General features: G+C 40.8%; 1 protein-coding gene across 8 annotated transcripts in view; it reads left to right on the top strand.

Moving 5' to 3' along the window:
- Window positions 1-24,800, top strand: part of POT1 (protection of telomeres 1) — an 89,449-nt gene that overhangs the window by 41,685 nt on the left and 22,964 nt on the right. For all 8 annotated transcript variants that reach the window (XR_014784454.1, XM_084810884.1, XM_084810879.1 and 5 more), the window contains 7 exons: window positions 59-189; window positions 7,992-8,282; window positions 12,342-12,497; window positions 20,585-20,748; window positions 22,455-22,537; window positions 23,137-23,178; window positions 24,267-24,423. Coding sequence is in view for 7 of the 8 variants with exons in the window: in XM_084810884.1 (XP_084667010.1) it covers window positions 59-189; window positions 7,992-8,282; window positions 12,342-12,497; window positions 20,585-20,748; window positions 22,455-22,537; window positions 23,137-23,178; window positions 24,267-24,423 (1,024 nt within the window). In the remaining variant the exon portion in view is untranslated. The remainder of the gene's footprint in view (window positions 1-58; window positions 190-7,991; window positions 8,283-12,341; window positions 12,498-20,584; window positions 20,749-22,454; window positions 22,538-23,136; window positions 23,179-24,266; window positions 24,424-24,800) is intronic.

Here is a 24,800-nt window from a genome sequence, read left to right as displayed (position 1 = left end):
TAGAAATATGTTGCCTTCTTTTTCACTTCTGTTTTTTTTCCTTCTTTCTTTTGTACAGATTATTGCTCGGTGATAACCATTGTGGACCAATCTAATGCCAAGTTGATATGTACACTGTTTAACACAAACAGAAATGCCCTTCCAGAAATCTACAAAAATGGTGACATAGTTCGATTTCACAGAATAAAGGTAATCTTAGTGCTTTTGCTGTTAATTTTGGAGAGGAAGCATTCTTGAGGAGAAAAGAGCAGGTCATTCTTCCCATCCATCTTAGTGAGATGGAATTACATAGGCATATGGAGCTGCCATTCTTGTTTATGGGAGGGAAAGATACATGAGTGCATGTCTCTCTTTCTCATCTCATAGGCGATAATAGATGAATATCCCCATAGCCCTTGTGGACCAGCTAATCTGAAGCCTCCTTAGAGTAGAGCACCCTATGCATACAGTCCTATCTTACTATGAGGGTGATTTTTTGTATGTGATCAGGGGTTGCTGATAATATGCTCATTGAGAAGGTAGGTCCTAAGTGCTTTCCATGGTAGTTTACCTGTTCCTATTAAGTAGTCTGGTTCTGGCCTTTTTCCTATGAAAAAGCTTTTACCTCATTAAAAAAGGACAGGCCTTCATAAAATTGATCAGAGGGGTCTCTTTAGGGCTCTTGTTTTAAGAGAAATCTGTCCCCTTATGGCATCTCTTCCGAATATAGAACTTCTGTCCTTCTAAGGTCCATATTGTTCATCTCTGTTAAGGAAATTCTGTCCCAGGTTGTGCATGCTTTAATTTCCTGGACTTTCATGAGAGTTGAATGGATGTCACTGGGTGCAGAGTTGCAGTCAGTGTCTTTCCTTCTTTCATTGCTGTGTTGAAAGCCTGTAAACCACCAACTAAAGGCAACGTCCATTTATTAATAATGTGGGCACTCATCCAAAGTAAGTAAGATTGTGATCCACAAATTCCTGAATAGTTTAACACCGCACATCAAAGTTTTTGGTGTGTGCAAAATGCATAATTCTTCCACTCCTAAATAGAATTGTAGTTTATTTTTTCATTCTCAAACATCATAGATTTTTTTACTGTTCACCAAGTGGAAGGCAGTGCATGGACCTTGTACTTAAACTGGAAATACTGGGTATCATTATAGGTCTCCTGTCTTCGAAGCTGATTATACTTTAAGGCACAATGTAACAGTCAAGTCTCTGCAGCTGCTGCACCAATTTGTTTTGTTACGTTTAAACTTTTTACGAACATCTAATTTAGGCAAGGCAACGCTATTTACTAAGAAGGAACACTTAACTTTGTATTCCATTACTCTTCACATCTGTTCATAAGAAATCTGATAGAAGCAAAATATTTGCAAAATTAATAGTGAACTCCACATTCCTTCAGGATATCTATTTGTTCCTTTAAGAAAAGGAAAAAAGAAAAAAAATATTTGCCAGCTCTCAGCTTCATGTGGGTTTGGCCATTTCTGGGCGCTTACAATGGTGTAATTCGCAGCCGTTTATCTGAGAATCCAATTTAACAGTGGTCAGGGTTCAATTGGCAGGCAAATTTAGAATAGTAAAAGTTTAATTAAGCTACTTAAACATTATAGTTTTAAGCTGCCTAAGTAAATTATAATTTTCCTGCTTATCGGTGCCTAAAAGTTACATGTGGAATAGGCACCCATTGTTTCAATTAATTCATGTACTTGCAGTGCAAAACTCTTTATGCAATAGAGTGCCATCTTATCCTATTATCACACATTGCAAAAAAATAAATTGTGAACAAACAGGGGTATCTTAAAATATATAAAAGTATAGACATTTCAATACTTTGGCATTATCATAATATAATTTATGATTAAAATAAAATATTATGCTTTAAAAGGTGCACAGATAGAGAGTTTTATATATCAGGATTTAAATATGTTATTAACCCAAATCTAATTAGAAAGCTTTGTTGAATTTGATTCAGAATACCCTTCTTTGTGTGAACATAATAAGCCCACCTTGGGCGGAATCCAGCATGGTCTGCTCACGTGACGAGACTTTCTATTCCCTTGCAGCCCCTCCGCCATCCCAAAATATTCTCCAGCGGGTCCTCCAACCTTCCAAAGCAGATTTTGAGGGTGCATGGGCAGAAGGTGGAGGAGGAATCACCGCCCCCCCCCCCCCCCGTTCCATTGACAGAAGCCGTTGCATCAGTGGGATGAGCTAATTGGATTCCACCCATTGTCTTTTTGGTCATACATTTTGTCATGTTAAAATCATCTGTGACGAAAAAAAGTCTTCTTACATTAGTTTTGCATTCCCCATAGAATATAAGGTTTCCCTCTACCACTGTCCCCAATGAAATAGCTAAATTTGAACCAGCTTAGACATCCCAGTGGATATGAATGGATCAGAGATGAGTTTGGGCCATGGAGAAATAGGCCTCACTGTGCTCACAGCTTAACTCGCTATACCACCACCAATGTCTTTTGCAGCAGCAATCACTTTATCATGTGCCCGGTTCTTCTGGGATCCAGCCAAGCCCATATTCACTGTGCTGATTTGGTTGTGTGAGGTGTCCCTTCATGTTAGGGTTCATCCTCTACTTGAAAATAGCAAACTGCCTTATCCTGAGTCAGAGCACCGGTCCTTCCAGCTCAGTATTGCCTACACCAACTGGCAGCAGCTCTCCAGGGTTTCAAACAGGGGGCTTTTCCAACCCTACCTGGAGATGCCAGAGGTTTAACCCAGGACTTTTTGCGTGCTGCCACTGAGCTTTGGTCATTCCCATTAAGTATGTTCATAAATCAGGGGTGGGGCTCCCCCGGCCCACATCTGGCCATATAAAGCATAAGAAATTGAGGTGTCATGTGGTGGCTAACAATGTAAGCTGGGAAATTACTCATTCAAATATTACCTCAGCTATGGATATAGTAGCCTTAGGCAGACAATATTCCCTGAGCCTAGAGCTCTTCTCTTTCTCTTGTCCCATACAACAGGACAGTAATAACACTAGACAACATTACAGGATTGTTGTAAGGGTTATCGAGAGAATGTATGTGAGGTGCTTGGAATAGTCAAAAAGTTTTACATAAACACTAAGTATCAATATTGTTCTTTGCTTTCATATGACCATGTAGTCATACTTAAGAAAACTGTAGTTGATCGCAAACATGGGATGATTCTCAGATTTCTTTAAATAGCCTTTTTTCGGTGATGTAGCTTAAACAGTTATACGGTCTTAAAATATTGTGTGGAGAAACAAAATCTAAATCCAAATTGGGATTCCTTCTTGGGTCAGTACCTTAAGTGTGTCACCACTGGGAAGGCAAACCCTGAATCTCTTCCTCCGTTTTCTGATTTAAGAACTTATGTAAGGGCCAGAATGTCTTGCTGGGTCAGACCAATGATCCTCAGATAGTCTTTGATAATCAGCCACATGCTATCGCCTACTATAAAGTTCTCCTCTGTCTTAGTAGTCCTTAAAAAAGTAAATTTTTAAAAAGCCAACACCTTTAGCCTTTCTTCTTAGGGAAGGTGCTGTAGCCCAGATCGTTTTAGTTCAGCCAATGGCCATGCTGGCTGGTGATGGCCCCAACACATCTGGGGGCCCTAAGCTGGGGAAGTCTGTTTTAGATCTTTTCTGGACCATTTGCAGTTCTGCAATATCCTATTTGAAATGGGAAAGCAGAATTGTTTGTGGCATACAAATGTGGCCATGTTTTTCATATCACTGTACCATGGACCTATGTAATAGTATCTGCTGTTTTATTTTCAGACTGTTTCCTAACACTTCTTGTAAAGTTTGTCTTTCTTTCGACTTCTGCAATATGCTCACATGACGATTTTAGTGAGCTTTCCACTGTGGCCTCCAAGATCTCATTTCAGGAGAGCTACAGTTTAATCTAGACAACATCAGTATATATATGACGCTGGATCATTTTCTTTTCATCCTAGTATAGAGGGCTCACAATCTGATGATGATAAATTATTATTATTATTATTATTATTATTATTAGACCATAGGAAGGCAACAGAGGAGGAAGTGGAAGCAAGGGCAAATATGGGAACAATATGCATTATTTCAGTTACACGTACTTAGGCTTCCTTACAGTAGGGCAGTCTTCCGAACCCGGTGCCTTGATCCCCATGATGGCTGGGGGTTATGGGAACTGTAGTCCAACACATCTAGAGGGCTAGTTTAATAGTTAGACTGTTGGACTGGGACTCAGGAAATCTGAGCTCAAGACCCCACTTGGCCATGAAGCTCACTGGGTGACTTTGAGCCAGTCACTTACTCTCAGCCTAACCTACCACACAGGGTTGTTTTGAGGATAAAATGAAGAGGACGAGGATCATGTAAGTCGCCTTGGGTTCCTTGAAGGAAAAAATATGGGATATAAATGTAATAACTAAATAATGCTGCAATCTGGCGTGGGCAATAGGGGATGTGCCAGAAGTGTGTGGGTTTTGAGCAGGCATTTGATGGAAGATTGAGAGATGTAGGCACCACACATATATTCTTGGAAGAACTTTAAGCATGAGGCAACAAGGGGGAAAGGGTGAGCCATTTGAGGGAGACGACGAATGAGACCAACTGCTTTTCCACATGTTCTCCTTGGTTAGTATACACTCTTGAGCTGTAATAGAATATATATTGCTGACATCAGCTGAAGAACTAAAGGCTACCCATTTATCACAGTTTCACAGTATTTGTTAGAGATGTTTTTTTACTTCATCAGAGACTGGGAGTAAGGGAGAAAGTTTTATTTTTCCTATAAAGTATTAAATTTAAGGAAGCCCTTCTTGGATCCCCAAGACTTGAATAACTTTCACTCAGTCTCGAATCTGCTGTTTGGGGGCAAGGGGATTGAGCGGGTGATGATGTTGCAGTTGCAGACACACTTGGAAGAAGCCAATTATCTGGATCCATTTCAGTCAAGCTTCCGGCCCGGGCATGAGACAGAAACAGCTTTGGTCACCTTGGTGGATGATATGGGGAGGGCTCTGGATAGGGGCAAATGCTCCTTCCTTGATCTCTCAGCGGCTTTTGATACCATCGACCACAGTATCCTCCTGGACCGCCTAGAGGGGTTGGGCATAGGGGACACCGTATTACAATGGTTCCGTTCCTTCCTCTCTGGCAGGTACCAAAGGGTAGTTCTGGGGGAGGAGACTTCAGACACTTGGCTGCTCACTTGCGGGGTGCCACAGGGTTCTGTTTTCTCCCCAATGTTATTTAACATCTATGTGAAGCCTCTGGGGGCTATCATCAGGAGGTTTGGGGTGCGGTGTCATCAATATGCGGATGAGATGCAACTCTACCTCTCATTTAAATTATCGCCAAGGTTGGCTGTAGAAACCCTGTCAAAGTGTCGAGTCGGTGAGGGGCTGGATGGAAAGGAGTAAGCTGAAACTGAACCCCGACAAAACCAAAGTACTTTTTGTGGGAGACAAGAGGAGGTTGGGGGGTGTTGACTTGGTGTCGAATGGGGTGCACCCGTGAGCCGGGTGGCACTGTACCAGCTCCATCTGATACGGCAGCTGTGCCCCTACCTCCCTAACCATCTGCTCCCATCAGTCGTTCATGCCCTGATCTCCTCTTGCCTAGACTGCTGTAATGGGCTCTATGTGGGGTTACCCTTGAAGATGGTCCGGAAGTTCAAGCTGGTGCAGAACATGGCGGCCCATCTGATTAAAGGTAGCCATTGGCGAGACCACATCACTCCAGTGCTGAAGGGCGTGCACTGGTTACCAGTTGTTTTCCGGGCCCAATTGAAGGTGTTGGCATTGACCTTTAAAACCCTATATGGTTCTGGCCCAGTCTATCTTAAGGAGCGCCTCCAACAACACCAGGGAAGCTCAACAAGATCGTTCTCAGAAGGCCTTCTGTCTCAGCTAGGACAGCTAGGCTGGTAAGGACTAGGGAAAGGGCCTTTTCTGTGGTGGCCCCCACTCTGTGGAATTCCCTCCCTAGAAATCTCTGCCATGCCCCCTCTTTGATGAGCTTCCACTGGGCTTTGAAAACCTGGCTGTTCAGGCGGGCATTTGGGATGGATTGGGTTTTTTTAGGGCAATGTTGTTTTGTTCAGTTGATTATGTAAATTTGTTGTATTTTGTGTTGTTATTTGTATTGTACGCCACCTAGAGTGGCCAGGTAGCTGGCCAGATGGGCAGCTAATTAATCTAATAAAATAAATAAAAATAATAATAATTTTGAAATTTCTGTGCATCTCAGACGCCTTTGGTATTTTTATCAAGAAGTCACAAATCTGTTTTTTTCTCATCATATGTTTATTATACTAGTGGTCATATCTCATAGTACAGTCCTATGCATATTTACTTGGAAGGAAGTCCCACCGTGTTACAGACAGCTTACTTCCAGGTAAGTGTGCATAGGATTATAGCCTAATTCAGGAATGGCCACCTCCTGAAGCCTGGTGAGCTCTGTTCTTTGGTACCCACCTGCTTGGGACCAGTTCATCCAGAAAGCTTCGGCTAGTGGGCGGTATGGAAATGAAATAAATAAATGAATGCTATCTTGTGCCCTGCAGAAGCCAGTCTTCTTCTCATAACTAGCTTCTGGATTTTGAAGAAACTGCATTATGGCTCACACCAAATGAGAGAGTGACTGGGGTCCGAACCGAGGCCGCTTCCTGCAGGATGGTTTCTTTTGGGGCAGCAAGTCACTCTGATAACCCACGGCTTGTTCTTGGGGGTATTCAGCCCACAGTGGGTTGGCGTGTTGTCCGAACCTGGCAGAGCCAACCCATCATGGGTTGTGGCGATCAGGCACAGAGCCGCTCTTCCCAATTGTGCCTGCCCGTACCACCTCAAGGCTCCCTCACCAGTGACTGCCCCTCTGACAGTGCCCAAATGGCACTTTGTGGAGGGGTTGTCATTTGAACCAGTTACTGCCACGGTTACTGCAAAACAGAGCTGCAAAAAGTGTGGGAGCCTAGATCTTTCTTTTCTCGAGCCGCTGGAGACTCGGGTTGGTGTTGAATGGAAGGAGGACACCGACAAGTGTCAGTTCAACACTTAAAACCCAGAGGATCACCTTGCTAAGTGGCCGATCTTGTCCCTACCCCCTTTTGGGTGCACTTAATATTCCGGCCCATCACTGTCAACAGTGCGCAAATTAGCCTATATCCAGTCTTCCCTTGTCAATTTCTTTGCATGTTTTCTACTGTACTTCGTTCCCTTGGACAGCTGAAACATGCAAGGGGATTGACAAGGCAAGGCTGTACAAATTGTAAGTGTGCACTTGCACACCTCCAAAAGCCCCCCCCGGGGGGGGAGAATTGTTTAAAATTGCAGCTCCGTTGGCACAAATTTCTGGGGCTGAATTTTTTTAAAAAAAACTATGGCCCCATTTGTGCAAATTTGTGGGGCCAAAGAAATCTTTCAAAAAAGCAGGGGAACAAAAAGGGGTCACGATCAGAGCAGGGAGGGGGACAGAACAGGCTGACAAGATGGATTTTTCTGTGAAGGACGGGTATACCAGCTGAAAGACTGAGAGGAAGAACAACCCTCAGTGAGCCCATCATCTCTTCCGCACACCATGGGTTGTTCTGCTAACAACCCACACCGTGTAGCTCATTCACAGGGTGGGTTGTCATGTTGTGCGAACCCGCCCAGTATTTTACTTAGGTTCACATATGTTCAGTTTAGGATCAGGATTAATTTCTGGCTTGTATGGGTTGGATTCCAGTTGGTGTACCCAAAACATGTTGGATAATGGAGCACCTTTTTCAATTCTATATCTTGAAAGTCAAGAGTTGTTTTTTTTTTAATTCAGGAATGTTCTAAAACTATAAGTTCAAATAATAATTGACTTTTACTTGACTGTAGCTTTCTAAACCATAGTGTCTATTTCATTTTACAATTTATTATAATTTGTTATTCCCTTCAGATGTGTAAAGCAGTCCTGATATTTGCTTTTTTAGAAGAATGCAAAGAACAGAAACCACTTATTTTTCCATATGGCATTGTATTTTTATTATTGTTGTCTAGGTCAAGGAGTTTAATGGCCAGCTGCAAGGGATTGCCAGTAGTGGATTTGCAGCACTTACATTTGATGGCACCATAGGAACACCGGTAGCTCCTCGAACATCCAGCAAATTATTCACATTTACAGATGAAGACAGAAAAACCGTAGAAGACTTGCGCGTTTGGGTGGCGAGCAATCTTCAAAACTCTGCACCGCCAGCAAAATTGTCTGACATCCAGCCATCAGTATTTTTTGAACTCACCTGCCAGCTAGTAGGGAAAGCAAAAGTGGATGGATCTTCCTTTCTTCTCAAGGTTTGCTGCTCCCCTGCCCCCGCATAAAGTTTTAACTGAAAAGTTGTTGTGCAATCTATGCCAGGTTTCCTTCCTATGTATTTCACTGCCAAGAACAAGCAAATCCAGCTACGTCTGGAGGTGCTATATTCCACTCATGAAATTCAAACTCTGTGGTTAGATTGGCAAGGCAGATGTGTGTGCATGAACTGGTTTTGCATATTTACTTCCATGCATCATATCTTCAATTAACGTTTGGATTTGGGAGGGCAAGGAGAGAGAGCCAGTGTGGTATAATGGTTAGATTGTGGGACTAGGACTGGAGGACCCAAGTTCAAATCGCCATTCAGCCATGGAGCTCACTGGGTGACCTTGGACCAGTCTCTCAGCTTAACATACTATGTGCTATAGTGGTTAGAGTGCTGGGTTCTAGTCCCCACTAGGCCATGAAGCTCACTGGCTGACTTTGGGCCAGTCACTGACTCTCAGTCTAACCTACCTCACAGGACTGTTGTGAGGATAAAATAGAGAGGAGGAGGATTTTGAACACTGCCATTGGCTCCTTGTAGGAAATGTGGGATATAAATGTAATACATGCATAATAATAATAATAGAGTGACAAAGTAGAAGAAAGATCATGGAGATGCAGCTTACTACAAGTGGGGCCTGCAAAAAAACAGCCACGTGTATCCTCACATTCTAGCAGATCTTCTACTGTTCAGGGTATCAGCCATGCCCTCTTCCAGGCCAATTTACTCCACCCCTCATTTTCAGTTTTTCTTTCTCAACTGACACTCAACATTCAGTTGGGAAATGTAGTCCATGACATCTGGAGGGCACCAGGTTGCTTATCCCAACCTAGAGAGCTCTCCACACCAGTGAAGGAACAAAATGCAGTCCCCCTGCAAAGTAGCACTACCTGAGAACTAACCCATAGGATCAGCTAAATCAAAAGGGATCTCCATTTTTCTTTTCCTTTTTGTGTTCATTTTTTTTTCTTTTGTCTCAGCGGGTTCTTTTAACAACCATAGGTTCACTGTTTTAAAAACAGTGGGAAGCACTTAGATTATTTCTTCCTTCATATTTCTGCATCTGCATTTTAGCATCATAAGCGGTTATCATCAGCCATATTTCATATTCTTAGATAGTAGCAAAATTGTGTTTTATTCCTTCACTGAAGCAGCAGTGACGTTTCTCATGTGGATCGTTACTTATGCTACATAAAAAGGAATTCTATTTAAACCATCTCCTGCATCATAGCTGTTTATCTTAAAATGCAAATCCAAGTCATGTAAATGGATATAAAACAAAACAAAATCCTGTGCTATCTGCTGTGGAACAGTTTGTTCTACTGCCTCGGGACTCTACTATCTCCTGCTGCTGCGTGTGCGTATGTATATACCAGGACTACATGCCAGGTTTCAGGTGTTTCGGTTTCACAGTCTTGGTACTGTGGCGCTGAGAGACAGCCAGATACACATCTTCTTTTATTGTTATAGTTTAACCAAGTTAGTGTGCAATCCTATTGCTGCAGTTGGCAGCCTCTGAAGTCGGAAGCTTCTGAGTATCCAATGCAGGGCAGCCATAGCACGGAGGCAATCCTTACTTCCTTGCTCTGGACTCCCTGCATTTTTTGCTAGATGGCTGATTTCGTCTGTCTAGCTGCGGCTTCAGGGAGGGAAGGAGGCCGCATGGCGCACAGAAAGCTGTGTAATACAGCAGCTTCCATGGTCTCCTCACCTACAGGACTGCCCCCTTTTCCCCATCTCTGAGTTCTGTTTCCGAGTGCAGAGACCTAGCCAGCGCAGAGACAACTGCACTCGCTACGAGGGGGCAGGGAGTGTGGTTGCTGGGAACTGAGTATGGAGCCCTGGCTCTAACCTTGGTTACCAGAAACCTAAAAAGTCCTACGGCCCTCTAGACAGTGTCTAGTGGCCATAGGATTTCTCTCTCCTCCTTTAAAAGAAGCTTAGTGTTGATAGTTTCTATAGTGTGGGGCACTTGCCAGATATATGCAAAGTTTTCAACATTCCCTTGTGATCGTTGACAGCCTCACCATTTTGGGCAGTCACACATTTGAACAACTGTTTAAGGAAACATAAATAGAAAACAAATACAGCAGTCTGCCCTTAAAACCAAAAGATGTGTGTAAAGTGGCAAGACCAACTAAACACTGTGCTGGTAACAGAGAAACTGTTTATTGTTAAGCCCTTATGGCATTTGTTTTAACAGATGTTTTCTCTTCTGCAATACACAAATGACCATTCACAAGGATGTGCAAAAACAGGATGTGCAAAAGAGCAAACCAATAGCTGGCAGGTGTTTACCAACTGCTGGGATTTCTTTCTTTTTTTCTTTTCTTTTTTAAGAATTAAATCCACAGGAACAAGTAGCAATAAATAAATACTAATGTCATCTCACAGAGGTAATAAAGGGGAGGAGGGTGAAATCCTTGCAGCCTAATAGGTTAACTTTTAGTTCACGAAAACAAGCTGAATGTATGGTGATCAAAAGCTTGTTTTTCCTCGGCTTGACCCAGTCATGTCACAGTGCTGGATAGCCCTATCGTACTTTGTTTGAACTGGTAAATTGAAATATTGTACTGCTCTGGTTGAAGGTAACCTTTCTTTTCCTTTGAAATGCAAGATAAGAAAAACTAGGCTTATCAGTAACAAGCCAAGATCAACGTTTCTTAAAAGCTTTTTTTTTTTTTTTTTACAGTTTCAGTACATTCTATTTACTGCCTTAGCTTCATTTTCTGGGTTAGATCCAAAGTATTTGTTTCCATCTGTACATTGGTTGTTCTCATCATCACCACCCCCTCCTTCCTACCGGAGTATTTTGCAACTTGCCCAAGGGCAAAAATAGGGAACATTTCCCACATGTGCATGGGAGCATATGGGGGTGGGAGGAGTGCTTGCACAGATCTTTTTGGAATCTGGCCACCATGTTCAAATGGCACTTGAAGGGATTATTCCCTTTGTTTGTGATTCCTGGCCTGTTTTTATGCTGCTGAAGATCTGGCCATAGTGTACAGTAATGGAACTGCAATAATGCCAATCCCATCATTGTCTTTTCAAAATACTAATTCTGTTAGCCTGTTCTGAAAATATTAGTCTAAAATATTAATATCTTAAAGCTTGACCTCTTCTGAGAAATAGTGAAATTTGAATAAGTAATGCTTTTAATTACTTAAAACCATTTATACCTTGCCTTTCCATTTCAAATTGAAAAGATATTCTGAGGTATTCAGTCATATATGTGTATAAAGTCAGGTCAATGCTAGATGCACATTTTGGGACTGCCTTAACCACCAGCATTCTGGGATCTCTTCCCAAGATAGACAAACATCAGCAGTCCTCCTTGATTTCCACTCCTATACCAACACTGATTCATTGACCAGCACAGATGGTAGACAGTTTGAGAGAGCTCTGCAGAAGACAGAATTTCAGAGCTCTTCATGGCCTTCATGCCAACAGAAACCAGTGTGATCAGGAGGATGAATAAAACATGCATCCCCCTACTGCCAGTATGCTACCCCAGCACATCAGAAACAATTTGCTGATTGTAGTGCGACCTGCAGATTGCCATCTTGCAGCCTTCACTGTGGTGGCACCCACAATGGCCTCCCCCTTGGTATTCAGGAGGTGCCAACAGTGGCATGCTTTAGAAACCAATTAAAGACCCATCTCTTTATCTAGGCCGTCTCTGATTGATTGTGCTGCCCCAGTTTGCTTGCTAATTATGGTAATGTGAGTACTTGGTTCTAATGCCTTTATAAATGCTCTAATGTATCCTACTGTATTTTAATGTGCTTTTTTAAAATATGGTAAGTGCTATATAAGCCTGTTAAATAATAAATACAATAACATTTGTGTTGGTCTTCAAGCCTCAGACTTTTAAATTAAATTATGTGCATGCAATTTCTTCCTTTATCCTAAGCACATTTTCTTGGAAGTGCGCTTCAGTCAAACATTTAAGCACATGTGCTTAGAATCGTAGCCTTAATCTGGAATATTAAATGTGTACGATATTTATATTGCCAGCTTTTAAATGAGAGTTAATTTTGTTTCCTGGTAGGTATGGGATGGCACAAAATGCCCCTTCCCATCTTGGAAGGTGCTTGTTAAAGAAGATGACCTTGAAGGAGACAGCATTCTCATCCGTCAGCTCAAAAATCTGACAGTGGACATTGTAGTTTACGATAATCACGTGCAGTTAGCAAAATCACTGAAGGTAATGGAACTCCTCAGCAATTCTAACGTGGCTTTTTGCTAGCTTTCCTTTACTTTATATTTGTGATCTCACCAAAAGCTAGCAGCCTCAGGTCTACATTTATTGAAATGGTGTACTTGCCTGTGATTACTCTGTTAAAGCCTCCCAGCAGGTTAACTCTTCTAGGGGGCGGCGGAGGAGAGAAATTGAAAAAGACTTTGTTGCTTTAATTCACTGTGAAAAAGTGGCTTCCGAAGTAAGCAGCTGTGTTCCAGATATTCTGGTGTCATGGACTGTGAACATATGCAAAACAGACTATATCTTTCTGTGTATTCAGATTCTTTCCTATAAGTGAAATAAACTGCAGTCTAATTTGTAGTCCCTATTCTAAGCAATATTTTTATACTCCATAAAAGGCTGTTGCCTATGAAAGCCACAGTTAGTGACTTCTTAGTTGCATGATCCCCTTTCTCTAGTAGCTCTGTGGTTTTCATTCTTCAGGAAAGCGAGAAAACAGAAAACTAATGTTTTCTTAAAGAGTGCCAACTTGCTTCCACATAAGGGTTTTTGTAATAAAAAAACAGGCAAATAACTCCTAGATAAGTGCATGCCCAGCTGTATTAAATGCTAAAGCTCCCTATAAAATCACATTACCGATAAATGAGTGGCAGATGGTAGTAGATAGACATTCATTGATATTATTAATAAGCAATAAAAAGAATCAGCCACTGTCCCTGCCTAATAGGTTAAATTATTGGTGGACCCAGTGGATTAAATTGTATTCTGTTACATTGTGAGGTTAGCTGGTTTTGTCCTGAAGCCTCCCACATTATGTTAATATAACTATATGCTGTTTACAAAGAACTTCACTAATTCCTGAACACCTAAAATCATATTGGCACCTTATTAGATTGTCAGCCTTAACCTCTAGGGGTACTTCCACTAGAATTAAATTCAAGCCAGGTAAAATTATTCCAAACTGTGATCTGTTGACTAAAATCCCTTGCTTCTGTCTGCTGCAGTCCTAACCATGTTATTCCATTCCATGTTATTTGTACAGGCTTTCCTTATGATTATGTTGCAAGATGTGTTTCCCTGTTCAGGGAACCTCTTAAGAACATAAGATAAGCCATGCTGGATCAAACCAAGGGTCCATCTAGTCCAGCATTCTATTCACACAGTGGCCAACCAGCTGCCCAAGGGAAACCAATGAGCAGGACATGATTGCAAAAGCACCTTCCCACCCATGTTCCCCAGCAACTTGTATACGTAGTCATATTGCGTCTGATACTGGAGGTAGCACATAGCTATCAGGACTAGTAGCCATTGATAATCTTAATCCGCCACTAATGTGTTCAGTCCCCTTTTAAAGCCATCCAAATTGGTGGCTGTGATATATCTCCCTTCCCCCACCTGTGATTATTATAACATCACTCCTCATAAATATTTTTACAACACCAAGTACTTCTATAATCTCAACCTTTTTCTTGAGCAAGTGTGTGTGGAAAGAATACATCAGCTATAACCTAAGCAACCACTTAATTAAGACGCTGCCACCACCCTTCTCCTCGTAAGGAGAGAACCTTTCATTTCTCTGTGTGTGTGTAGATTCCTGGACCATGGCTTACTTCTTTCCTAGCTTCATCTAACCCTTTTACTGCTAACAAATGAGACCAAGAATGGTGCGGTTTGAAAGAACAAATTAAAAACGAAACTTTATTTACACGGTATAAGATGTTTCAGTGCAGTTTGAGTTTTATGTCGTAAAAATTCTTGTTTCAGGTTTTTATTAATTCCTTACCTACTCTACCCTTTCTAATAATAATACATCAAAATAATAAATATACCTTCCTCCACCTCCCAGGGGAATCTAACCACCCCCAAAGCTAGAGCCCTAATCCTACCCCTCAGAAAGCCAGTCCCTACCTCACCCTCTAAAGAAAACCAAGTGACTGTTATTCCCTCTCTCGCCCAACTGAACAAGCAACAGCCAATCAGGAGACACCATTTAAATCTGAACATTCTAACTCCCCGCTCCCATCTATTTGTCATAGCCTTAAGGAGAAAGGATATGTTGGAATACATCAGTCAAGTAAATAAATATTAAAATACACAATGAAACAACAAAACAAAATACAATTTCATCTCGGTGGCGATCACTACATCTTGTGGAAGGGAATTACACTGTTTAACTATGCACTATGTGAAGAACTACTTCCTTTTCTTTGTTCTGAATCTCCCACCATTCAGCTTCATAGGATGACCCTGGGTTCTAATATCATGAGAGAGTATTTTGAGCTTGGTACCCATTACTCTCACAATGTAACGGTTCTGTGCTAAGAATTCCAAAGGCTCCCCAACCAGCAGACAGAGAAAGGTGGAAAGGATGAATATCCACTGTATCTCCCCTTATCTCTCTACTTAGCCATTAATTTTCCCTAGGAGTTGGGAATCCCCTCCCATTTTCTCTGTCTGTTGGGGTCATGGGGGGAGGGGGAGTGGATGCCCCTGTTTTCTGTGTCTGGGGAGATGGGACATGGTTCTCACATGATGGGATTGCATTGTAGCGAGGTTCTGACATGCTTTTGCAATTCACCACCTTCCAGAGTGAAGTCAGCACATGTCGTTGTGAATTTCCAAACTGAAATAAACACATTAAACTCTGTTCTTCTGATGACCAGAATTACAGAGTTGAATTTTGCCATGAGTATTTGGATGCAGTCAAGTGCTATATTTTTCACAGAAACTCTCTTCTGCATTTGAAATTTCTTCAGGATTGTGTTGCCATGTAAATTCCTAATCAAATGGCAGGTGACTTTTTTCAATAGCATCATGTTCCCTCTTACAGTAACAGCTGGAATATGGAGGTGGGGATTTAATGTACAAATCTCCTTTACACTATCTTTATACCACATAGTCAATAGCAAAAGCTGTGTGAAAATGAAATGTTTAATTTTATTTTTTAAATGATATATAATTGAACACATGGTAGTGAGCATGAAAGCATACAATAAGAAAATATGGAAAAACTATGAGGGGGTGGTAGTACATTATGTTTCATTTTTAAAAATAAGAGCACAGTGTGAAATTATATTGCAGTACTCCTGCCAACAGCAGTTTGTCTAAAACACTATTTTCCCTTGAATGTAATACAAAACTTTAATTTCACTGAATTACATACCACTTGAATGGTAAATTATGGCTCTGCTTTTTATTTGCTACTGATAAAAATAGGCTTTGCAGCCTATTATGTGGTGTTGATTATATTTACACTTCAGGGCAAATTGTATGTTTTCCAAACCATGTGTTGCATTCCCAGGTAATGCAGTCAGAATGGCTCCTGCATATGCTGTTCACCAAAATAATTAGTTATTTATAATATTTCTAGACCACACTTTTATCACATACTTAGTTGCTATCTGCATATGTTGGTATTTATATTTCCCTGGTATAGGCAGAAGTGAAGACTCAGATGAAGGGTAAATCTAATGTAAGTCCTACTTAGAAGAGACTCATTGAAATGAATGGGACTTAAGTTAATCATGACTAGCCTAAGTCCCATTCATTTCAATGGGTCTACTCTTATATTAGCTTTTACCCAAAGATATCTTTTTTGGAACTTTAACCCTAATAGCTTCTTTCCACATTATACTTGCATGCCACAGATGTGCCTCTGCATAACTGCCCAGTCCAAAATTCTCTTGACCCATAACACAGGAAGGGGTAAGATACACATATCCTGAAGGCCACACAGATTTGCCAGAGATTCTACAAGGGGGCTTGAGTATGTCTGTGCATTCCTCCAAGGTCAACCTATCTTAATTCTAGTAACTTAGGAACCTGCCTTATACAGAGTCAGACTATTGGTTTCAGGCAGGATATTTTCTAGTCCTACCTGAAGATGCTGGCAATTGAACCTGGGATCTTCTGTGTGCAAACCGTGTGCTCTGTCACTGAGTTCCAGCCATATCTGCAGTAGTGTTAAGAGGACTTTAGACATGGAAGTGAGATGAGAAGCACTTTTGTGGCAGGTGTAGTATCTTCCACATGAGGAAGCTCTTCTTCCACTTGCACAAACATGAGAACTATTACAGAATCATTCTATTTCCAGTGTTCAGCCATGAGTTGCTAAAATGGCAACTTCCATGCACAAGAGAGATGTATAAGCAGACTTGGGGGAACCTCAAGGTTTGCAGAAATACAAAAAACAAACAAACCCAGAACAGCCCCATGAGCAATGAGGTTGCCTAGTGGTAATGGAATACTGACGGGGGGGAATGGAAAACTGGATATGAGGAAAAAATGGAATGGAATAGCCTAGGTGAGGGCATGACTGGCTGGAACAATGAATAGAAGCAGTCCACCCTGTTCCATTTTGTTACAGGTCCCACTTGTTTACCAGTAGAAGCATTCTGGGCAAGCGTAGTGCTTGCACAAACATTTTTAGAATAGCATTAGTGGTTATTTCTTTTTTGTCTTTAAATGTTAATGTTTAAAAATCCATTTTTATGGATGTTTAAACATTAACATTTCTTGATTATTATTTTTCTGTGCAGAAAACCATGATTAGAATTTGCTGTTCACAAGTCAGCAAGGTAACGGTGTACAATGCTGCCCTCCAAAGGAAAAATATTGATAATGCACATTTTCAATATAGCTACAGTCAGCTTAGGGAGGACGGGGTTGTTTGCATTAGGTGAAGACAAGATTGCAGCAGTAACTGTATCAGATCTCAATATTAAGAATCATTACCATTTTCCTAAATTTATTTTGGTGATTCTCAGTAGAATAAATCTGAATACATTTATTTTTGCAATGCTGTATTTATTTGTATTATTTCTATCCCACCTGTCTACACCGAAGCGTACTCAAGGTGGCTATGAGTTGCTGCATCTTGGCCCTGCCACGTCCCAGTTTTGTTCATCCAGCCTCCCTCAAACAGTTGCTTCAAAGAGCAACTCGGACAGCAGACTTTCAGGCAGACAGAATCCTATGGAGGCGCTATATGTGCCTCAGTGTCCTGCTTATGGAATGCGCTAACCTTGGAGGCCCAGCTGGTGTCTCCAAGTTAAGACCTGTTTATTTGGCCCAGGTCAGTCTGATCAATTTTCTTAGATTATTAGTGCTGTTTTTAGAATGATTATGAGTGTAGCGAACTGTGAATTATTGTTCTTTAGTCCTACGATGAGTTGTTTTATTGCTAGATTGTACCCCGTCCTGAGAGCTATTGATATAGGGTGTGAAATATATTCATAAGTGGGTAAAATGAATATATGAACCAAGTCTTGCACATTGCTGACATACAAGCCAGAAAGATTTGTACTATCACAACGCATTCTTTTTTTAAGCAATATTTTTTATTAAACATTTTGGAGCATATTGGTGATGTCCCATGATAACTGCTGACACTCAACACATTGCAGACTTCATGATGAGTCACTAGTTTACACAAATTTCAGTGATGGTTCCCTGCATTACCAAAATGCTCATAGGAGGCCGTCACCTAACATGAATAAGGATTCAATCCTATGGCCGCTAGACAGCGTCTAGACAGCCATAGGATTTTTTCAGTTTCTGGAAACTGAGCTCGGAACCAGCATTCTGAGCTTGGTTCCCAGAAATCCACCCCCTCCCCGCTGTCCCCCTCCCACCTTGTGAGAGGCATGGTTTGTCCCCGGCTCCACACGCGCAAGAGCAGCACAGAGCGGCCAAAAGGGGGATGTTCCTGGGGGGGGGGGACCACAGAAGCGCCGTGACGACACTTCCTATACGCTGTCCGACCTCCTCCACGCCCCTTGCTCCAAAGCTCCCCTGTTAGATAGCCGAAATAGGCTGTCTAACCACAAATGCAGGGCAGCTGGAGCGTGGAGATGGTTCCCTCTGCACTTCACCCGCCCTTCACTGGATAGTCAGCCACCTCCAAGTTCAGAGGCAGCCAACTATCCCCATAGGATTGAGCCCTAATACATTTAAAAGCTAAACTTAGAATATATAGCCATTAAAATATATCTCATTTGAGATCTCTTCTGATTGTGAACATTTTTATAATCTGGTTTAATTTCTATGTTTTATACTGTCTGGTTTGGATGTTCCTTCATTTTGTTTTGTTACGTTTTTATGGGGTTGTTTGTGCCAAGGTTTCTCAAACATGTTTAAGTTTCTAAATAAAACAGTTTTCAGTCATGCTGGATTTATTGTTGAACTAATGTACTGGGCACAGCTACTAGTTGGGTGCTTCTTTGGATCCAGGGCATACATCATACATGTCTCTACTGGAGACAGACTTCACCATTTGTGTCATGTTCCCATAAAATTGTACATGTAATATCTTCTTTAGGGTGCAGTCCTATGCATATATAGTCAGAAAAAAGTTCTACAACTCCCAGCATGCCCCAGCCAGGGGAATGCTGGAGTTGTAGACTTTTTTTTTGTCTAAACATGCATAGGATTATGCCCTTAATAACATTTCTGTAAACGTGCCTTTTTAAGGCATGCCCAGTTCTATAAAGATGATCCTTTAAAGGTGTTTCTTTTGTTTGACTGAGTAGATTTCCAACAAGTAGTACCTTGAAATAATCAGTGAGTTGTTAAAAGACAGGAGTTCAAATTTGTATGTGGGTGTATCATTTTGAGGTAGAATAGTAGGGTTGGAAGGGGCCTACAAGGCCATCAAGTCCAACCCCCTGCTCAATGCAGGAATTTAAGTCAGAGCATCCCCGACAGATGGCTGTCCAGCATCCAGGTAGGGGTGTATACCCTCACTAAAATGAAGAGTCTGTGATACATTAACACCATCTAATGGAGGTTAAAGGAAGCAGCAGTAGGATTCAGAGTGAGAAATGTGAAACAATCCCTTTGCCAATTGCTGATAAAAAGTAAGGCTCTCCTCCCCATCACATCAGAAGGAGTATAATAAAACGTCAGATTTTGTTTGGAACAGTGATTTCCTACCAGAAACCTCCAAAAGATATAGGACATCATGAAGCCTTTTTGTTATTTCCTTTGTTATAGGAAGAAGGGATGAGAAAATACCTCGCAGGGAGTGTTTTTATTTAAAATGAAATTATAAAGAAGTTATAACTTAACGCACTAGTTTTATGCAATCCCAAGAAATTAGGTTTATGCTGGTAACCCTTTACTGTCCTTCATAGGGAAATAGGTGATATATACTGAGATTGATACAAATAGGTTATATACACACATACCTAAAGCCAAATATACACACATACTTGCATGGTGAGTATAGTTATATATATACTTCTTATTTTAAGTAGTTTCGATATCATATACATACATATATGCACACACATGCACACACACATAGTGAGTAGTGTATAAGTGTCATTTCAAGTATCATATATAAAATGGATAATACATTAATAGTCATAGCATGAAATCATATTATTAAACCTTATAAACCATAATTAAATAATTCCATATAGGTATATGATAAACCATTGGTTTAATCACTGAATATAACACCTACATTCCTAACACATTAATTTGGGAGTGTAAGTAGAACTACCTTCTCCTATATTAAAAAAATATCTGTTAGACATAACATGTACCCAAAGATAATGCATTCCTAATGTTCATCTGTAATTGTAAACAATTATATTGATGCTCCAACCATCAATTTTTACTCAACATATTTCAAGGTGTATTTTGAGCATTTGGTATCACTGATACTATATCCAGTTTCCAAATATAGCCAAGCCATAAAGCAAAGTGAAATGATGCATGTAATTACTATACGTCTGCATCTTTACATAGTATGACTGTCATTCTAAGCGTGTAGGATATAACCTGTTTTGTAATGTCCGTTCTGCTCTAAAGCAGAGAGAATTGCAGTAACTAGTAGGGCAAGCTAGAAGTTATCATTAAACCTTGGGAACAACCGGAAGCTGGTTTGATGACAGAAGGAGGTTTTATCCATGAATTGAATGGAAAGTTAAGAGACTGCTTGTTGCTTGAAATGTAAATCTTGTGTATGGCATACAATATGGCCTGGTTGCACTGCACTATCTTGCTCACTTCTCTCTCTCATAGATAAAAACAATGGTCCTGTTTGGTTTTGCCTCCTGAAATAATGTTTTATATATTTTAAGGTTGGAAGCTTTATTAGAATGTACAGTTTGCATGCAAAACCCCAAAGTCCCGAAGGCAAGTCTGATATTTCGTATATACAGTTTCATCTTCATGGGGGCACCGGATATGGCCGTGGAATTACGGCCCTGCCAGAAAGCCACACAGATGTCAAGGAACTAAAGGGGTGAGTAAATAATATTTAAGACAGCTGTCATTTGGGAAAAGAGACAATGAAAGAGTGTATTTATGGTACTATATTCAGCATATTCAACACAAGTTTTGGGAGTTTCCCCCCATCAGTTGAAGACTCAACTGTAATTTTGCCTTGTAATTTTGACCCCCACTCCCAAATTCCTGAATTCCCAAACGAACATCCCCCAGATCAGTGATGGAGACTAGGGTTCCATCTGGTGCTGAGTAGTGGTGGCTGGCCCATGAATTCTGGTTTGAACCTTCCCTATCATGGCTTATGCAAGCTGCTGTTTCTCTCTCAACTTCAACCCCCCACCCCCCGCCATCTGCAGCATGGGGATGAAGCTGAGCTATTTTAAAATACTATTTTATTTGTAAAGCACTGGTGCTGAACCTCTTTCACCCCAAGAGCCAAATTCAGTATTGGAGAATCTCTCAGGGGGCCGCATTCCAGTGGTAGGCAGAGCCAAAGGCAAAAGCAATGAGTCCACAATACCAGAAATAGCAGCCTGTTTTAGTTGAAAGCTTTTGCTGCCAGCAGCTAAGCCTTGGGAGAGGCCTTTTAAACCTTTTAGTATTGGGAAAAATCTGCGCAAAAGCTGCAAAATCACCAAACAATAGGCCATCGAGAGGAAGGGGGGGCGGGCCCAGGGGAAGGGACGTGGCCTTCTGGGGACCCCTGGAGGGCCAGATTTGGCCCATCAGCCTGAGGTTCAAGACCCCTGTTGTAAAGATTATAAGAAAGTAATGTATTTGGCATGTTTTGAACTCTTGAAATTACTGTATACGTGCTAAGTTTTCTTCGAATGAACCGGTATGCCTAAGAGCCACCATGATGAGTGACCATGCATAAAACAGGATTCAACCAGCATTCAGGCTGTGGTTCCCCACAGAAATAGAACAACCTTCTGAGGTACTGTAACTTTGAGAGGGTTTCAAGGAGTGCAAGGACTATGGACAAGAAAATAAAGATTAGTTGCACAAGCTGCCTTCCGCTTATGCTAACATTGGATACAACTCTAGCATGCTTACTAAGAAGCAAACTATTGAATGCAGTGAGACTTAATGAAGCGTGCATATGATTGAGTAAGCATGCATAAGATTGTTCTTTTTAACGCTTTTTGGAATTCATTAACCAGAAATATAAGCATACCCTATCCATAATTAAATTTGCAAGTCAATCTTAAGCATTACATTTCTTGTACTGTTGTAGTAGAGTGTAGATCAACATTGGGTCCAAGCGAACCATTAACATTAATTGTAGTAATCCAGATGCAACAATAGTTGTCAAATATCATTTATGTTAAGACATAGCTTTTTTTCTAAAACAATCACACCTCCGAAACTACATTTCCCTTTTTTTATCACGCCCACGACTGAACGACTGAACAACAACAAGCCCTTTCATACTTGTGCACATTAGGAATCATAGTTCGAAAATACCTTCTATTTTTAAAAAGTAGATCTGGAAATCCTAACATCATAAGCAGTATTAGCATGTGAATTCAGAGGTGAGAAAGATGGGCATTGCAGCATGTTCGAAGTCCGCCATTATTGAACATTTTCACATCACCAGGATGCACAAAGTGGCGTGACATGCACAAGCAGTGGCTTTGACAGGGGACTGCCTTTCTAATAGCCATATATTTCTTTATTTACTTCAAGTGTTTCACTTTTTTCCCCCCAATTCATTTTCAGATTCCTGGACTCTGCAGACATGACAGAAAGGGAGTACGCAGAAGGAGCTTCTTCTACAGAACTGGAGCACACTTACATTCCGTGTAAGAATTGTTTTTTAAAATCTCTATCCTTTTCACTCTGTGAGAATATGATACCTGCCATTTCTGATCTTGATGCAGGCTAAAAATATGCAAGAGATCCTCGAAATGTCTAGACATAAACTGTAATCCATTGTTGGCTATTCTAATTTGGCCTCTCAGCAGATAACATGTTGTTAAGACTAGCTGAATTAGGCAAGCAGGTTTTGCTTTCTGAATGAATGTGCAATATTGCTTTTCCTGTCATCAAAGTATCCTAAGAATGTATGCAGTTGAAGTGAAATTTAAGCCACATAGGTAAATGTTTAAACTTCACATTGGGTTATTTGAGATCACATTACATTTTCCATCAACTGGAATAGGTAATCCTACATAAGAAGTATGGCTAACCAATTTAAAAAAAGATCAGCAGAAATGCGATGGGTAATCAGTGCTCATGGGTATTATTTCTGAAACATACAATTTCTTTGTCATCTTAAAACAATATAGTTCTGTCTTTTCTTTTGAAATTCATGATGACCTAATGATTTTGATTTTTCCTGTTCGTATGAAAATGTGATAAGGTAAAGGACAATCAATTCCTGCTTTCTTTCTTTTCTAAGTAGGATCCAGTTTGGAAAGATGCCAACAGTTATCTGTTACAGGTAGGAATTTCAAATTTAGTGTATCTCGAATCGAAAGAAACTCTGCTCACACAATTGGGCTTCCTGCCCATTCCTCTTCCCTTCCCCCTCCCCAAAAGGTTGGGGACCCTCTAGAATGGTGTGGGTTGTGGCATTTTAAAAATGTACTTAAAGCATTTTGCCCTGCTCTGCAGACAAAAAAGGACAATCATTGAAAGAAATGGAGGGCGGGGGGACCTTGTGGGAACAGAACTGCCTATCTGTTTGCTAAGGCACCTTTGAATCCAAGCTAGGGATGCTTGACAAATTCATTCTTTGCAAGTTTGAATATGAACTGACTTGATTTGCACTTCCCAGACTAATTTGCAGATCAGAGCCTCATTATCTTACCTTTTTGCACATCCCAAATGTTCTGAGACAGTTCTGAGTGCAAATGTATTAAGATACATGTTAAGGTGTGTATTTTGAGAGAAAACACTTTAACATTTAAATGAAAATTTTCATGCCGATTAAAGAAAATAGAAGATTCATGCATAAACAGAATGGACTTTTAAGTGACACAGACCAAAAATAAACTGATTCGCCCATCTCCACTCCAAGACGTGGGGTTTCCTGCCTGTCAGGCCAGCAACTGAAAAGTGCTTTTATGTAATCTGCCTACTGTATCTGTCTGGCAAAGAGCAAGACGTATAGACATATAAATCTTAAATATATTATGTATTTGTTTATTGTTACATTTATTTCCCACCTTTTTTCCCTCTTGCAAGGAACCCAGGGTGGCTTACGTTGTCCTCCTCCTCTTCATTTTATCCTCACAGCAACCCGATGAAGTAGGTTAGCCTGAGAGTCAGTGATTGGCACAAAGTCACTCAATGAGCTTCATGGCCGAATGAGGACTAGAATATCCTGAGTCCCAATCTAACACTATCTATCTATCTACATACACACACACCAAAAACATTATTCAAGAGGTCACTTAAAAACCACTGAAAAATAGGTCAAATTAGCCAGGCTTTGCTTAAGTGCATTGATCTTGTGATGAGCTTCCTGCTGTCATGATGTTTGTTCATGCTGATCCAAATGTTTGTTGATATTTCAATGTTTCGCAGTGCTAACGGATCACCAGCATTTTGATGAGACAGCACTGGGTACTATTATGAACAGCAGGATTCCTCAGCCATACCGCATCAGAGCTAAGCTGACAAGATTTGAACCTAAGAAGCTCCATCAGTCTGTTAAACTTCATTGTCCTCAGTGCAATTTGTTGTAAGTGCCCTGATAGGTCTTTATTATAAGCTCCTCATACTGAATTGAACATGTTACTTACAGAGCACAGTTAAGGTCAACTAGATTTTTGGATCACTTGCAACTTAAGATGTCAAGTGCCTATTATTTCCTTCTGTCATCATAGATTGCAGTGTAAATATGTGCTGAAGTGCCTTCCTAGATAAAGTGCAGCATGTCAACACCTTGAGAATACGCTCCTTTTAAAATGTAATGCGAAGTACATAGGCTTGTTCGTTAGTAACCCTTACTTGCTTGTGGCTTGCAGAAGTAACCACATTATAATCTGCTTTTACTCAGAGAAATTTTTGATTCATTGTGTGGTGGATACATCTACAAAGTTAGGCATACTAAAAGGT

The sequence above is a fragment of the Heloderma suspectum genome, chromosome 7 (assembly GCF_057233095.1).
Source record: "Heloderma suspectum isolate Gila_16-S chromosome 7, 16-S_ref, whole genome shotgun sequence".
In the NCBI taxonomy this organism is placed as follows: Eukaryota; Metazoa; Chordata; class Lepidosauria; order Squamata; family Helodermatidae; genus Heloderma; species Heloderma suspectum.
This window is presented reverse-complemented; position numbering and strand designations above follow the sequence as displayed.